General features: G+C 39.6%; 4 protein-coding genes and 1 pseudogene across 4 annotated transcripts; 2 read left to right on the top strand and 3 right to left on the bottom strand.

Moving 5' to 3' along the window:
* Positions 1-1,272: 1,272 nt before the first annotated feature.
* On the bottom strand, positions 1,273-2,200 carry LOC115386851 (hemoglobin embryonic subunit alpha-like). The gene is made up of 3 exons (XM_030089302.1): positions 2,040-2,200; positions 1,747-1,954; positions 1,273-1,481 (listed from the first exon to the last, which is right to left on the bottom strand). The coding sequence occupies exons 1-3, from the start codon at positions 2,132-2,134 to the stop codon at positions 1,353-1,355; spliced, it is 432 nt and encodes a 143-aa protein (XP_029945162.1). The 5' UTR covers positions 2,135-2,200; the 3' UTR covers positions 1,273-1,352.
* Positions 2,201-3,286: 1,086 nt separating this feature from the next.
* Positions 3,287-11,947, top strand: LOC115386848 (hemoglobin embryonic subunit alpha-like). The gene is made up of 4 exons (XM_030089300.1): positions 3,287-3,316; positions 11,029-11,255; positions 11,343-11,550; positions 11,769-11,947. Exons 2-4 carry the CDS (start codon positions 11,110-11,112, stop codon positions 11,895-11,897), a joined length of 483 nt encoding a protein of 160 aa, XP_029945160.1. The 5' UTR covers positions 3,287-3,316; positions 11,029-11,109; the 3' UTR covers positions 11,898-11,947.
* LOC115386849 (hemoglobin subunit beta-like) lies at positions 8,426-9,067 on the bottom strand. The gene is made up of 3 exons (XM_030089301.1): positions 8,960-9,067; positions 8,657-8,879; positions 8,426-8,565 (listed from the first exon to the last, which is right to left on the bottom strand). Exons 1-3 carry the CDS (start codon positions 9,049-9,051, stop codon positions 8,437-8,439), a joined length of 444 nt encoding a protein of 147 aa, XP_029945161.1. The 5' UTR covers positions 9,052-9,067; the 3' UTR covers positions 8,426-8,436.
* Positions 11,948-14,086: 2,139 nt separating the features above from the next.
* Positions 14,087-14,733, bottom strand: LOC115386850 (hemoglobin subunit beta-like; annotated as a pseudogene).
* Positions 14,734-16,524: 1,791 nt separating this feature from the next.
* Positions 16,525-17,324, top strand: LOC115386858 (hemoglobin embryonic subunit alpha-like). Its single transcript, XM_030089307.1, is given in 4 exon segments — positions 16,525-16,560; positions 16,563-16,621; positions 16,711-16,918; positions 17,137-17,324. Coding segments are annotated over 4 exon segments (432 nt in total). The 3' UTR covers positions 17,266-17,324.
* The last annotated feature ends 7 nt before the right edge of the window (positions 17,325-17,331 follow it).

Genomic DNA, 17,331 nt, shown 5'->3' with positions numbered 1-17,331 from the left:
ATTGCAAAGGATTTTTTTCAATAATGATTACGAATGTTCAATAATCTGTCTTTACTGTTGCTGAGGTCATGTGACTTGCAGACGGTCCCTGCTGCATGTTGGGTAAATAAATGCAGCTCCTTAATACTTTTTGCTTGTTTTTGTTAAACTGGGCTTGGTGAGGATGTTTACTTAATTAATTTATCGATTTATTGATTGATTGAAGGCTTTATTTCAGACATGAAGACAAACCAAACAAAATACCCCAAATCAAAATAGTCAAAACAGCAAAACAATATTCACATGTCCGAAAAGGAGTAGGAAGAAGCAAATGCTTATTTAATCCTACTCCTTCTTCTGTTCTCAAGAATTAATAGTCAGCAGTTCTGTGTATTTACATATGTCAATACCTCATGAATATGCATATTTAAATTAACATTTACAGACAAAATAAAATGATCTGCGAAAAACACCTCATGATCAACGAAGCCCTTCTTCCTCTGTGAAAACCATGTTTTTGAACCTCTTTTTGAACTGGGTGATGCTTAGACATTGCTTGACCTCCACACCTAACCCGTTCCACAGCTTCACTACACATAGACAGAGAACTTTCTTTCTGAGTGTTGTGCGAACATAAGGATGTTTTAAATTGTTCCCCCTCAAATTATACTCCCCATGTCTGTTAGAAAACAATTTTTGAACATTTCCAGGAAGGAGATGATTTATTTCTTTGTGCATAACTGTTTGAAAGTGAACCAGATCATTGAATTTTAGTATATTTGATTTCAAGAAGAGTCTGTTTGTGTGATCTCTGTAACTGGCATCGTGAATTATCCTTATGGCTCTTGTTTGCAGTATTGATAGTGACTGTAGTGTACATTTGTAAGTGTTTCCCCAAACCTCTGCACAGAAATTGAAATATGGTAAAACCAGTGAACAGTAGAGAATGTGGACTGAGTTGTGGTCCAGAGTATGTTTTACTTTGCTGAGTACTGAGATGCTTCTTGGCAGTTTGTTCTGTACATATTTTGAGTGAGATTTCCAGTTTATTTTGTCATCTATTATTACACCAAGAAACTTGTTATTTTCATGAACTCTTTCAACATCCACACTTTCTACTTGCACCTGTAATCAGAACATTATTTCCTTTTGTACTTTTCTGTTTGTTTGTTTGCTAAGCAGAAGGCATGTCAAATATTTTTTTGTCCACCAGCATTGGGATTATTGATGCTTGATTTCTTTTTATCAGGCTAAAGGAACTGAAAGCAGCACCACGCAGACAAGAATGATGGATCAGTTTTAGAATGACATTTAATTTGAATTCAGAGTGGTCGTACTGCTGTCCATCTTCTGCTGGTGCCTCCTCGTGCACTTCATCGGTACTTGTCGGCCAGGGCGCGAGTCAGGATGCCCAGGAACTTGTCGACGGACACATGCACCTCGGGGGTGAAGTCATTGGGGAAGTTGATGGCCAGGACCACCAGGATGTTGTGGGAGAGAATCTGTCGCAAGATAAGAAAACTTCAAACATCTCAGACTTGGAAATATCAGCCGTTAATTTGTCTCCTTACCATAAATATTGCAACTACTACAGGGTGTAATATTTAAAATGGCAAATATATCCATTATTGAACGTGATAAGTGTTTAATGTGTGTCCTTCCTCAATATAAAACACATAGGAAATGAAGAATGCCCGCTGCAGGGTTGGTGTGTGTCTGCCCAGACAATCATAATATCTAGGATAGTGTGGAGTGATGCTGAGGTACCTTGAAGTTCATGGGGTCCACTCTCAGGGTGGTGGCATGCAGCTTACTCAGCTCAGCCAGACCTCCAGTCACGTCGTCGATCTTGGACACAGCATCGGCGATTCCGGACATCACGGTGGCTCCGTGCTTCTTCACCGGTGCAGAGCCGGGGTTCAGGTCTTTCCAGTGGGCAAAGTAGGTCTTGGTCTGCGGGTACACCCACAGCATCCTGGAGGGGAATAAAAACAAGAGTGAATAAGTCCAATGGGCGTCAGAAGGAGCACCGAGCATCTAAGCTTTGGAGTGACATTCACCTGCCGATAGCATCGGCTCCGATGTCCGCAGCTTTGGGGGTCACTTTGGCCCACAAAGCCCTGACTGTATCTTTGTCCTTAGCACTGAGACTCATCTTGACTCTTGATCGGTGAAAGCTGAACGCTCAAAGTGTGGGGCTATTTATACATGAAACTGGGCATGTGCGCACCAGAGCTTCCTCCAAGATAAGCTGGTGATTTTGGACGGACTCCAAAGAACCTGATGCACTTGGCAAAGATAAGCAAATTCGCTGTAAATTGACTGTAAACTGTGAATTTTAAGGCGACCATGCTTAAAAAAATGCATGCAAACCTATTGTCTTACAATTTTCAAGTAACATGTACATATACAGGTAGGCTTATGTTCTTCTAACAACAGTTTACTCAGAAAAGCACACTTATATTTGAGTTTAATTAACTTGTGTAAAGAGAACTTGAAAATGAAACTAAGATGTGCTCTAGACTCAACTACTCAGAATTACTATTTCAAACAACTATAATTCAATTGAAATATACCATCCTAAATTAGTATTCTACAAATTAAAAAAAAAACCCAATTATTAATGTCCTGCTATATAATGTGAATTTCCTAGTTGAAGTAACTTCAGCTGAATTCTGATGCTTTTATTAAAACCATACAAAGTGAAGTGTTTTATATAGTCATTTTATTCAGATTTAAAGAGGAATTAAAAGCGTCATGTGAATGTGGCCATTTATGCCAAACGTTCAAATCTATGAATGTTGTACCAACTTTACCTATCTAATCAGCGTCTTGTGTGCAATTTTTATTTTTTATTTTCAGTCTATTGTACTCCAGAGTATACTGTGCAAAATGCCAGTGAAAACCAGTTCTGAACTCTCTCACTCTTCTGCAGACATGATGAGATAAAATCACTCAATCGTCTCGTGTTTTTCCCATAGTTACAAGTTTAAATAAACCATTTTATGGCTCATTTCTTTAAACCTCCATTAAACTGTAAAGTTTTCAGTGCAATTTTAATAACTCTGAGCTGAAAAATGATATTGCATGAACCTTTTTTGTGGACCTGGCAAAAGAAATGCAGCAGTATGCCATCAGTTATTTATCAAGCAACGGAACATAATTTAACAGCAGTGCACTTTGGCTCTTTTCCACTGCTTTGTCCCTACAGTATGATTAACATTATAATAATTAATAATAATCACAATTTATTTATCATTTCCTGTTGTGTGTTTACGTTACAGTGACACCTGATCCATCTAGTCTTCATAGTGGCTCATTTATCTGCGATTTACAGGTCAGTATATTGTATAATATGTTTGCACAGGTTTGCATCTACACTTCCTCTTTTATCCGAGGTCTTTTCATTTTTATTCACTCCCATCTTGAAGAACATCCCATCTTTACTTTTCATCGCAAATCACGACCGAGACACAGAAATGTGTTTAAAGACAAACACAGGTTTATTCTACATATTTACATATTTACATATTTACATCTATTAAAATTCCTGCTATGGGCAGGTTCTTTAGAAGCGCAGCCAGCTTGTCTTGAAGTCAGGAATGTTGAAGTTGTCTGGTGTGTCCCCCTGCATGACCCCCAGCAGCAGCAGGTGGAGCCCCCCCTCAGCCTGGCTTCTCCAGCAGACTGACTGGACTGCTCTGCCCCCCTGGAATTACATGAAGAGTAAATAAAGTCAAATGTTGCAAAAACAGGGCTCGCAGTGAATCGACAATTTGAAACAAATGAATTCTGAAAAATCAACATAGCTATTAGTTGTTATGTTTGACAGATTATCCAGAAGCAACACTGCATAGAGTTTTTTGACTACTGCCATGTATTCAACTCTACCTGGCTCTTGTCTCTTCCTCCTCCTGGCTGTCAAAGTCCTATTGGGCCTTCCCCTTTCCAGGCAGTTTTATGGGGATTTTGATACCCTGTTGGTCAGTGGAGGTGGAATCAGGCTGGTCGCACTGTGTTTCCTGTAATGATATGAAGAGGAGATGAAGTCAAATGTCTCAAAAACAAAGCTCAAAGTGATCCAACAATTCAAATTGAAGGAATTATGAATTTGCTCTTATTGCCAGGTTCTAAAAAGGCAACGTTTATATGAGGTTTTTGACTGTTGCCATGTATTCAACTCTACCTGGCTCTTTTCTCTGCCCTGTCCTGCCTGTCAAAGTCCTCAGGGACCTTCCTCTTCCCTGGTGAGGATGAAGGAGGTGTGACACCCTGGTGGTCAGTGGAGGTGCTATCAGGCTGGTTGCTCTGTGACGTCGACTGAGCCGCACTGTGGTTCCTGTAATTATATGAAGAGTAAATTAAGTCAAATGTTGCTTTAACAGAGCTCAAACTGATCGGACAATTCAAACTGATGAATTATGAATTTGCTCTAATATTGACGGGTTCTAAAGAGGCAACGTTTACATGAGTTTTTTGCCTGCTGCCATGTATTCATCTGTACCTGGCTCTTTTCTCTGGCCTCTCGTGGTGGTCAAAGTCCGCAGGGACCTTCCTCTTCCTTGGTGAGGATGAGGTGGGTTGGACACCCTGGTGGTCACTGGAGGTGCTATCTGGCTGTCGTGGCTGGGAGGTCGACTGAGCCGCACTGTTTTGTTTGTCAGCTTTCTGACAGCAGGCCTCCATTATTTTCAAGCAAAATGTGGCACTGAGAGTGAAATTAATCCTTCTATTAGCCACATTCATTTACCATGTAAGAGGAAAATTAATGTTGACATAATTTTGTTTCAAGGCAGTGAAAACACTCACTGCTTTAAGAGGACAGCATTTACTTACTAGGAGCTGGGAGATTCTGCTGAAAAGTGGCTCAAAGAGACGAACTGATGCTGCACCACCTGGCTGGCGGTCAGCCGCTGCTCACCATCCAGGTGAAGCAGGCCTTTCAGCATGTCAACAAACATGTTGGCGTCGTCTATTTGGTCACAGCTAGACTCAATATCGATCAGGCCGCCGGGTAAAATGTCTCTGAGCTGGAATGTGAAGCAAGAACAATTCAGTTTCTGTATCTTCTGTGACCTGCATCCTGCAGCAACAACTTCACCCTCACGGTCTATTATAGTGATGCATAAAGAACCCTTACCCGCAGAATGTCGTCCAGGGAGGATAATGCTGCCATTCCTCTGCTTTCAAACGGACGGGCCTGCTCGCGCAAGAACTCGTTGAGGTTCTGAACAGACAGCAAGACACGAACAGAGTGATTAATGCAATAGTGGGAAAGAAAATCACGCACAAGATGAATCACGGCAATGGAAATGTGACACACCTTCAGCCTCCAGGAGGTTTTGTAGGAGTAGCTGTCCTTTACGAAAAAACTTGTAGTCTTCAGTCCCCTGTCCAGCAGCGAGTCTGGCGGCAGTCCCTGCGTCTCCACGATGCATTTCAGCTGGAAATACAGAGGAACATTGCATAAGAAGTCCACTTTTTTTCCCTTAGATTTTCTATGTTAAAAATACCATGAAGATTGTGTTTAAAAGGTAAAAAAAGGGGGTCAAAATTACCAAGTCGTACTCGGTCAGGCCGTCGTAAAGCGGTCGTCCAATGTACAGGAACGCAGCAATGCAGCCCAAGGACCAGATGTCAGCAGTGAAGCTGTACGGAAGCACCAGCATGATCTCAGGAGCCCTGAGAGAAATCAAACAAACGAGAATAGATTAACTCCCCGCAATCACAGCTTCAGCGACTCTGAAAAGTTCACCACCAATGGAGCAGAGACTCACCTGAACTGCAGTGTTTGGATGCAGACACCTTGCCTGGCATTGGACAGTTTATGGGCCAAGCCAAAGTCAATGACTTTGACTCGGTTAGGCTGCCGTCTCTGGTCCACCAGCACCAGGTTGTGGGGCTTCAGGTCGCCATGGATGATGTTGAGACTGCTGAGGTGGTGCAGTGCTGTGGCGACCTGTGAAGACACGGTATCGTGACAATTTAACATGAAGAATATTTCATCAGTGTATTGTTAAAGTGTAGACGAGTGAATCTGTGCATACCTGTTGGATTAGGGGTCTGATGACCTCGAGACGGAGGGGCCTGAACCGTCTTTCCTCCATAAAGTCCCAGAGACTTTCGTCCAGGCACTCGAATGCCAGGCAGATGTGGTGCGCGCTCTGGAACGCCTCGTACCACCGCACCAAGTTGCATTTGTCTGGGTCGAGTGCTCTCAGTCTTTCCAGCATACTGATCTGAGGGTACAGAATTAAAACACATGAATTCCATCATGTCGTGTCGGCTCTTATTTCCTACAGCAATTTTGATTTAAATCGACTGATCATTGAGTAGAACTCAAACTCTGGTATTTCCTACCTCTACTGCAGCTCCCCAAATGATGTTTGGCTCCCTCTTCAACATTTTGACCTCGACAGGCGTTAAGTCGCTCTTCCTCAGGCATTTCACCACCCTCCCGAAGGTTCCCTGCCCCAGAAGAGACTCGAATATGAAACCTTGTCCCAATGTCGCGTGAGGGACATTTTGAAGTACACACGACGATGCCGGTGCAGCCATGGCTCGAGAATTCAAACACTGGTGTGTTTTGAAATCTGAGAAGCCTGGATTAAAAGGTTTGTCTAACGCAACGTTAGAAAAGCCGATAGTTGGAGAAAATGGTCTCAGTAATGGAGCCGATACAGGAAGAGCAGTGTTCGCTACGGACGCAAACTCGCAAGTGATAAAATAGCTGGGTCTGCTGCCACTCTTTGATCAAAGTCCATGACCATGATGATTCATCAGGTCTCAATAGCTACCAACTCGATTCAGTTCAATTCGATTCGATTCAATTCGATTCGATTCAATTCAATTAAATTAAATTCAAGTCAATGCAATTCAAGGAAAAACTCCCTTTTAACAGAAAGAAACCTTTGCAGAACCAGGCTCAGAGATGGCAGCTTTCTGCTATTCTGGTTGGGGTCAATTACAATTATACGTGGACAAAATGATGGTTGTTTCAGGATTTAAGGCCATAAAATGTATCAGCTTTACCACAATGCAACATTGATCCAGTGTGTGTCTCATAATGGTCCAAATGATCCATCAAATTATCAAATATTCTCAAAGTTCATCCCTGAAAAGTTCAAGACCATTAAACAATTAACATATTTGGCATTTTAAGATTGAAATAGCTTTCACTATATACTAAATACCACCAAAAGGGATAGAAATCCTACAGTAATCATGTCTATGAAAATAAAGCTTTCAATAGGATTGAACCAAGTTTTCCTTTTCAGACCACAGAGGCCACAGGCTTTGGAAAGAAATTCATTCACTATGTCGAAACACTTTTCAATAATCCCAAAGCTAAACTTTTAAAAAATGACACTCTAACTCTATTTTCTTATCCAGAGGCTGCAAGCAACCCTGTCCACACAAGCTCTGTTACTGTGAATTACTATAAGAAATACTTCATTTTACTGGCAAGTACTGCAGAAGAAAATCCCCTTCATAGTCATTCTGCTCATTTGGTTTGACATGGTGGTGGTGTGAGCCTTACTAAACCAGACTCAAATTAGCCCACTGTGGGTTTTTTCTTTTCTTGTGCAACTTTTTTTTAAATTGAATAATTGTTGTGAATAATGCAATGTTTCATATACAAATGAATGTGTACAGATGGGTGTATATTACGGAAGATGTGTAGATACATAAATGAACGGAAACTGAGAGCAGAGCAGAGTATTTATCCTGTAGAGACTGCCTGTTCCCAGATCACTTTATTTAAGACCAACTGACTTTCACAGAAGAGGAATTAATCATAGATTAATTAAATTGATCAAAATCAAAACTGAAGAAAAACCCATAATAATTAAATATAGATTGTTGAATATCCAACCGTATAATTGTGTCCTGATATCGATTAAATTTACATGAACTTTTTTCCAGCACCTGATCTCTGGATCTTTTAAGAATAGGATTTAATTGAAGATACTCTGCCCAAAGCTCAGATCAACTGCATTTAGCAACACATATGTACCACAGGTCTTTTAATAGGTTGTTATTAAACCTTTTTGTTAAAAGCACCCTGTAATCTCAGTGTTTTAACAAGTTACAGGCCTTCTAAAATCCCGAGACATGTGGTTGCAAGTCAGATACATGACCATTAAAACCTCATTTGGACCAGTTTAATTGAATGCACTGTGGATAAATCATGATGATAAATGATCATCCCTCTCATCAAAAATAATGAATATCTGAATAGATCATTACATATCAAGTACCCCTTTCTCCTTATGTGTAATAGTTATTTATATTGTAGCGTGAGCGTAGGATTTTATATTGTCCTCATAAATCTTCAACAATAAAGGAAAAAAAACAAACAATATGTCAGATGCTTTCCATTTTATTCAAATAGTGTGTACTTTATGAACGAAAATGACAGAAAACACAGCATCTGAGTTTTTGTGGACGTTCTCCTCAGTAGTACTGTTTCTGCAGGGAGGCCACCACCACGTTGAGGAACTTCTGGAACGCTTGCTGGACTTCAGCTGTGAAGTCTTTTCCCAGCTGACTGGCAATCACAATGGTCAGGCAGTCGCCCAGGAGCTGCAACACAACACAGCACAGCATGAGGAGGAGGGCTCTTCATGTCAGTCAGTGCGGATTATAATCTCACAGTCATTCCTCATCGCATTACCTTGAAGTTTCCAGGGTCCACATGCAGTTTCTCGGAGTGCAGCACACTCAGATCTGCAAATGCGGCCTTGATGTTGTCCATGTTGCTGACGGCCTGCACCAGACCCTGCAGGACCACTCTTCCGTGGGCGGCGACCTTCGGGTTGGATTTGATGGCAGCAGCGTTGTAGAGGTTTCCAAAGCCACTGAAGTACCTCTGAGTCCAGGGGTAGACCACCAGACACCTGAGGGAGACATCCAACACTCTCACTTAGATTGAACAAAACTATACACAAAGAAATTCAAGTCCTAAACAAAGCGTCACCTGGAAAGAGCAGCAGGACCAACGACATCGTAGTCGATCTTGGAGAAGATGTCCTGGATGGCTGCACGCTCGAAGTCTGTCCACTTGACCATTTTGTCTCTTTGGGTTTGTTCCACTTGTCCTGTGTTGGTCAGCTGCTGAAACAGGAGACTTTATAGCTGAGAGCTCCTCCCAGATGTGTGCAGCTGGGTGGAGCTGGAGGTGGGACAGCTGTTGGCCAAATAAGATATTTACTGTGAAGGAAATCAGAGAATGCAATATTAAAATATGAGAAACATCAATATTTTTATTGCTCCTTGTGTATGTTTTTTCTCTCTTCTGGTCAATAATTTATAGTGATTTATAGAAGATCCTGCAAGTATTTTCCCTCACAATGAGTTGTTTATTTATATTTAGCATAGCACCTGCAGCACATGGAATAGATCAGATTTTAATTTAAACTGTGTAAAAATGTATGAGAGCACATTTGAAAAGGCAATCAAAAATCCAAGATAACTAATCAAAAGTAATTAATTCCATTAACCATATTTGTGAAACGAATTTATTTATTTATTTATTTATTTATTTATTCATTCATTCATTCATTCATTCGTTCATTTATTCCTTTGCCTCAGCGAGAAGATCCGATGTACTGACACTGACACCTGCAAATTAAATCTTTTTTCTTTTCATAACACTTTTTAACCATTTCTACTCAATTCAGAAATTCTCCCTTTTAGAGATTTTGTTTTTTCGCCAAAGGTGTGTTTCAGGAATCCCAAACTGGCAAAATGACTCATCAGAATCAGTCAAAGCTATCTGACAGTGGTCTGACGTGTGTAGTTTCTCCATTTGAATGGTATCACTGCAGCAGGTCGCTTCTTATCTGGGAGGGAAGAACCCACCTCTGCCGCCTGCTCATCTCAGGAGGGTGTTTATGCTGAAAAAGGTTTAACTTCACTCAACTGGGTCCCACAATAGAAAACTTAATCGAGGCTATTTTCCTGCAATGTTTTGCATTTGAATTTCAAGCTTAAAATAAGTTCAAGCATTAAATGTGCACTTGATCATATGATAAAACACAACTTTGTTTTATCCTCCACGGAGTTATGAAGTATTAGCCTTGATAGGACTTAATTTTATTGGGGGAACTGTTGCACCATTCAATCAATTTCGTTATTTCTTCGCCTTAATGTTCACGCAACTTTCCGATCTGCCTTTTCTCATCACATTTTAGTTTTTATATACGTTCCTATTTTTCTTCTGAGACATGTGTTTGAACATATAGATTAACTGAAGGAAATCTGAATTCGACAAAAAAAAAAGACAGCAATTAAATGGAAACCTAAACACTTTTTATTTATTTATCTATTTAATTCAATACATGCTTGTTTCTAAATCAACTCATTTCATTTAGTTTTTATATACATTCCATTTAGTTTTATATTCCATTTTTCTTCTGAGATATGTGTTTGAACATTAAATATTTAATACAGATTAACTGAAGGAAGCCTGATTTATTTATTTATTTATTTATTTATTTATTTATTTATTTATTTATTTATTTATGTAATTATTTATTCATTCATTCATTTATTCATTTATTCATTTATTCATTTATTCATTTATTTGTTTCAATATAGCCTATGCTTGTTTCTAAATGAACTAATTTGATTGAACACACGTTCGGTGCTCTTTCCACCTCTGTTTGATTTATCAGTGTTTTTGGTCCAAAATTCCACGACAAATAAACCAGATCAGATCCATTTTCCAATCCATCCTTTCACATAAACCTGCAAATTGAAAGACTGAGTTTTTCAGTCGCTGTTTTCGTTTGGAATAATAATAATAATAATAATAATAATAATAATAATAATAATAATAATAATAATAATAATAATAATAATAATAATATGTTGCACCTCAGAGAATTTTTAATAGCAGCACACTTTTGAGCTCGGACGAACTAGGGGATTTCAATGAGTATTCTTGTTAAATTCAATAAACACTGTGCTTTAAATTAGAAAGCATTTCCAGCTGAAAAATGCCTCATGTTTAAGTCCCTAATTATTTTATGTCCATCTCTCAAGCGCATCTCATCTTCTGGATCGCATTGAAACGCACGTGACGCACAGCGCAGGAGTGTCCCGGGTGTGTCCATCCACTGTCTCATGTATATAAACCCCTCAGTTCCTCTGTGGAGCCAACAATCAACAGGCAAGATGAGTCTCAGTGCTAAAGACAAGGACACCGTGAAAACCTTCTGGGCCAAAGTGGCTCCCAGAGCGGGGGACATTGGTGCTGATGCTCTGTCCAGGTAAATATGACTTCATGACTGATCGATGTTCTTCATTCTCTAATCTCTTTTTTAACTGGTCTTTTCCACCTGGTCTACCTCCTCCAGGATGCTGGTGGTGTACCCGCAGACTAAGACTTATTTCTCCCACTGGAAGGACCTGAGCCCCGGGTCTGAACCGGTGATCAAGCACGGAGCCACCGTGATGGGTGGAGTGGCTGATGCTGTGTCCAAGATCGACGACCTGACCGCAGGCCTGATGGAGCTGAGTCAGCTGCATGCCTTCACCCTGAGAGTGGATCCTGCAAACTTCATGGTAGGATCTACGCAATATTTCCTCTTACAAATCCGACAATGTTTTGTGCACATATGAAGTTTATCCACTTTTACGGAAGTGAGACATTAGAAGATTTAGGTTAACATGACATTTTGGTTTCCAATGTTACAAAGGAAAAAGTGTTCAAAAACGTTTCTCATCTGCAACAAGTGCTATTGATTAGATGGAATAAGCAGCATCTCTTCTTCTTTTTCCAGATCCTGTCTCACAACCTGATGGTGGTCATGGCCATGCAGTTCCCCAGTGACTTCACCCCTGAGGTTCATGTGTCCATGGACAAGTTCCTGGCTGCTGTGGCTCTGGCCCTGTCTGAGAAGTACAGATGAACTGCAGGCAGCAGCTCCAACCTGCAGGGAGACTGACTCTCTGTCAGTGATCATAAATAAACAAAATATCACATGAAATCAACATTCTCCTGGTTGTTCTTCACTTTTTTTTAAGTGCAATTCTAAACTCTTTTCAAAATTTACACCCAAAATGTTTGCAATCAGTAGTTTTGAAAATAATTAAGTTTATTTGACTTATACAAATAAGGGGAGAGAAAGAAACAAACTACTGAAAGTAAATTTTGTACCAGCATTTAGTAAAGGCCACATGTTGTCTAACTTGTGGTTACATGGGTGTTTTTAATTTGGAATTGATTTATTCTGAATTAAGTGAATCATTATATTCACGAGCTTCATGTTTACATGGGAAAAACAAGGGATTAAATCAAGCAGTCTGATTGGACAAGGGGCCGCCGTGACGTACTTACAGCTCCCGGAAGTAAACAGAGTTTTTCTCTTCTTTGTTTCCCGATGAACTTTGACGCTACAGCTTTGAAAAATATCCGCGCTGTTAAGCGCCTGTCCATCCGCTAGTTTCATCATATCCAATCCTTCCAAATCTCTCGTGAAATAAACCGTCTCCGTACGAGTTGATCCGCAGGACGCAGGACGCCATCTTGGAATATGACATCATCACGGCAGAGCAGGAGCAGAAAGACTGGAATAAAGTCGCGCCGAATTTACATATAATTCCGAAGGATTAATCAGCCGGTCTGATTCTGAACAAAGTTTTCAGGCTTTACATGGTCATTTTAGAACGGAATTCAGCTTTATTTTGATTTATACAGGAATAACAACTAACATGTAAACGCATGGACTTAAACAGATCCATTTAAATATAGATGTTTTCACTCTCTATTCATGTTTTGCTGTTATTTACTTAAAAAGTTGAAAGTTAACATTTTTTCTTCACAATTCGAGATTTAAGATAATGATGTTCACAGTGGGGCAACCTTCAATGTATTTTTGGTAAGTGTATTTATACTTGACAAAAACATAATCAAGAGTTTGTCTAGTTTTCTGAGACAGACTGAAAATGAAAAGTTTTATTTAGAGTCAACACATTAAGTCTGTCAAACAAACAAAAATCAACTATTAGTCATGAATATTAATATAATTAAATTTACAGAATAACCAGAAGATAGGAATGAATGAATTATGCCTGTATTAGTCCCACAAGGGGAAATTTCATTTCAGAAACTGTCACATTATATTTTTAGCGATTTCACAGTTCACTAATATTAATAGTTCCAAAGCTTTTCATGATGTATTTCCAAAAACTTATTTAAAACATGGACATATATACAATTTTAAATGTTAAAATAATTACAACCAAGATATGGAAGAGTTTGAATTTCAGAATTTGAATGTCTCATTTGGAAAAAAATTAAAAACATCAATTCTGATTTGAACTCAAAGTAACACATAAAAAAAAAAAATACTCAAATTCTGTTTATGTGCAATTTAACCTTTTGTGAGTATTTCTTTTCTGATAAAACTTACAGCATATAATCTACATTTTAATCATAAACATCACTGAATATGCTCACACTTAGTTTTGTTTCTACTACTACTTCTATTTCATGGCTTTGTCCTGTGTGACTATGGTTACATTTTGCCTGAAATTAAAAAAAAAAAAAAAAATATATATATATATATATATATATATATATATATATATATATATATATATATATATATATATCTATATATATATATATGTATTTGTTTGCAAACCAACTTGTTCATTTCATTTCAAAGGTTGCATTGTTTGTCAGAGAAATAACCTTCAGTCATTGACTGACTGATCAGGTCTCAGTGTTCCCCAGTATGATTATCAGTGTATGAAAAAAGTAATACATTTTCATGATTAAATGAAGTTTTCCAGTGTTTGTTTGAATTTTGGCCTAATTTTGGCATGTTTCTATGAAGGCCAGAGAATAGAAGAGAAGAGTCTGTGGTGGGCTGGATTTGCTTTACAGCATCACGTTTGACATACAATTTTAATTGGGGGAATACTGTATGTGCACTAGAGTAGAATATTTCAAATTTGTCAAATAATTTTCATGATGTATTGAATGGACTTACATTAAACAAACACCAAGCCATGCTTTCCCTTTGGTCAGTTTATGTTATTTTCAGATGAAATGAAAGAAGACACAGCATCTGAGTTCTTGTGCATGTTCTCCTCAGTAGTACGGTTTCTGCAGGGAGGCCACCACACGTTGAGGAACTTCTGGGAACGCTTGCTGGACTTAAGCTGTGAAGTCTTTTCCCACTTGACTGGCAATCACAATGGTCAGGCAGTCGCCCAGGAGCTGCAACACAACACAGCACAGCATGAGGAGGAGGGCTCTTCATGTCAGTCAGTGAGGATTATAATCCCACAGTGATTTCTTACCTTGAAGTTTCCGGGGTCAACCTGCAGTTTCTCGGAGTGCAGCACACTCAGATCTGCAAATTGCGGCCTTGATGTTGTCCATGTTGCTGACGGCCTGCTCCAGACCCTGCAGGACCCACTCTTCCGTGGGCGGCCACCTTTGGGTGGATGTGATGGCAGCAGCGTTTGTAGAGGTTTCCAAAGCTGCCAAAGTACCTCTGAGTCCAGGGGTAGACCACCAGACACCTGAGGAGACATCCAATGACTCTCACTTAGATTGAACAAAACTATACACAAAGAAATTCAAGTCCTAAAACGAAGTGTCACCTGGAAAGAGCAGCAGGACCAACGACATCGTAGTCGATCTTGGAGAAGATGTCCTTGATGGTTGCACGCTCGAAGTCTGTCCACTTGACCATTTTGTCTCTTTGGGTTTGTTCCACTTGTCCTGTGTTGGTCAGCTGCTGAAGCAGGAGACTTTATAGCTGAAAGCTCCTCCCAGATGTGTGCAGCTGGGTGGAGCTGGAGGTGGGACAGCCATTAACATCAGAAAATATCATGAGAAGACACATTACATTATGTAAATTCTGACAAAGGTTGAAGAAAATTTGAACAAGTAACCACAGCTCTTTGGATGCTTTAGGATCAGTGACTGTTTGAAAATAATAATCATAAAAAAAACGGAGCATATAGAACGATTTAATGGATTTTCTCTTATCATCACTTAAGGTTATTTGCGGGACAATTTATATATATATTTTTTTCATTTATTTACTTTTATCTTTGCATGACAATCTTTTCAGTCCAAGATGGCAAAGAGAGATGGTGTTGTATTTAGCTGAGGAACTTCAGGAACAGCAAACCATATGAACAATAAATTAATTAAACTAAAACATAAAAATAGATGCTGATGAGTTCCACAAGTTGTATTTTATCCCAATAACTGATTAGAAAAACGAAATATATATTGCATAATAGCAAAACAATCTCAATAATGGTATTTTAGAATAGGAAATCCAACTCAAAGAATGAAAATTAAATTAAATTTCAAGAAAACTTGTCAAGAATTTCTTGAGATATATAAATGATGACCATTGCATTGACCATATGGATGGCTGCACTTATTAAATGCATTTTATTAATGTGTAAAGCTATTTGAGAAGGTTTTTTTCTGGTCAGGAGGAGGTCGCTGGTATCTTGAGCTCAGATCGTGACTTGGTGAAATGTCAGTGAGATATGACACGTGGAGCTGCGTGGGTTCTGTGGGTTGAATGGTATCAGTGCAGTGTGGACTCTTCTTATCAGTGGCAGAGGTGAGAGGAATGAAGGAGGATCCACCTCCACCTCCTGGGTGTTTCTGACCACAAGGTTTATGTATTGCATGTTACTGTAATGAACCTGCAACAGATTTTCAGATTTGGGATATTTCATCATTGATGTATCCGTCTTGTTACATTTGATATTCATGTTAGGAATAAAGTTGAGTTGTTGAACAGTTTCTGATGCACTTCTTGCATAAAATTGGAGGAACTTTCCGTGACATGAACAAACTCATACAACTCATTCAAATAAAAAGTAAAGAGAAGAAGTCTCAAAAGGTTAATGCACTGTCAACCCTTTTATCACAAAGTAGAAATAAGCTTTCACAGGGAAGTACTGAGATCGTTCACTTTTCATAATTCACTTTGATCATTACTGTAAACTCCACTTACAAAAATTAAAAACTGACCAAAACCAGCCTTTTTCCAATGTTTTAAATTTCTCTTGGAATGAATTCTCGAATTCCTGTCTGATGAATCTCAGTGTGAAACTGGATTAGCATTTCTGGCTGCAGTCGGTTTACATATTTCTTTAAGATGCAAAATTAACTCTGAACACTTAAACTTCTGTTCAAGACAGATATTGGACAATCTGAAGGGACGAACTTAGGCTTCACTTTACTTCAAGGAAAACATTTTTGAAAAAAGTCAAAAATGTTTAAGATCGAATAGGAGGTATAATGTTGCTTCTGTGGTAAGTCAAGAGTGTTTCCATTCAGAAATATGGTCATGCAAACTGACAGCAACTAAATTTCATTATTGGGCATAAAGTATTGAAAAATGTAGATTTAACTGACACACATGCGCCTGTATCTCAAGACAGACACAAGTGGCGTGGGGGCCCTCCTCCTCAGGTGGGTGTGTCCATCCACTGTCTCATGTATATAAACCCCTCAGTCCTCTGTGGAGCCAACAATCAACAGGCAAGATGAGCCTCAGCGCTAAAGACAAGGACACAGTGAATAAACCTTCTGGGCCAAAGTGGCTCCCAGAGCGGGGGACATCGGTGCTGATGCTCTGTCCAGGTAAATATGACTTCATGGCTGATTGATGCTCTTCATGCTCCAATCTCTCATTTTAACTTGTCTTTTCCACCTGCTTCTTCCCCCTCCAGGATGCTGGTGGTGTACCCGCAGACCAAGACTTACTTCTCCCACTGGAAGGACCTGAGACCAGGGTCTGAACCGGTGATCAAGCACGGAGCCACCGTGATGGGTGGAGTGGCTTCTGCTGTGTCCAAGATCGACGACCTGACCGCAGGCCTGATGGAGCTGAGTCAGCTGCATGCCTTCACCCTGAGAGTGGATCCTGCAAACTTCATGGTAGGATCTACAATATTTCATCTTACAAATCCGACAATGTTTTGTGCACATTTGAAGTTTATCCACTTTTACGGAAGTGAGAAATTAGAAGATTTTGGTTAACATGTACATTTTGGTTTCAAATGTTACAAAGGAAAAAAGTGTTCAAAAACGTTTCTCATCTGCAACAAGTGCTATTGATTAGATGGAATAAGCAGCATCTCTTCTTCTTTTTCCAGATCCTGTCTCACAACCTGATGGTGGTCATGGCCATGCAGTTCCCCAGTGACTTCACCCCTGAGGTTCATGTGTCCATGGACAAGTTCCTGGCTGCTGTGGCTCTGGCCCTGTCTGAGAAGTACAGATGAACTGCAGGCAGCAGCTCCAACCTGCAGGGAGACTGACTCTCTGTCAGTGATCATAAATAAACAAAA

The sequence above is a fragment of the Salarias fasciatus genome, chromosome 4, assembly GCF_902148845.1.
Source record: "Salarias fasciatus chromosome 4, fSalaFa1.1, whole genome shotgun sequence".
NCBI lineage: Eukaryota > Metazoa > Chordata > Actinopteri > Blenniiformes > Blenniidae > Salarias > Salarias fasciatus.
Note: the sequence above shows the minus strand (reverse complement) of the source record. Positions and strands in the feature narration are given on the sequence as shown.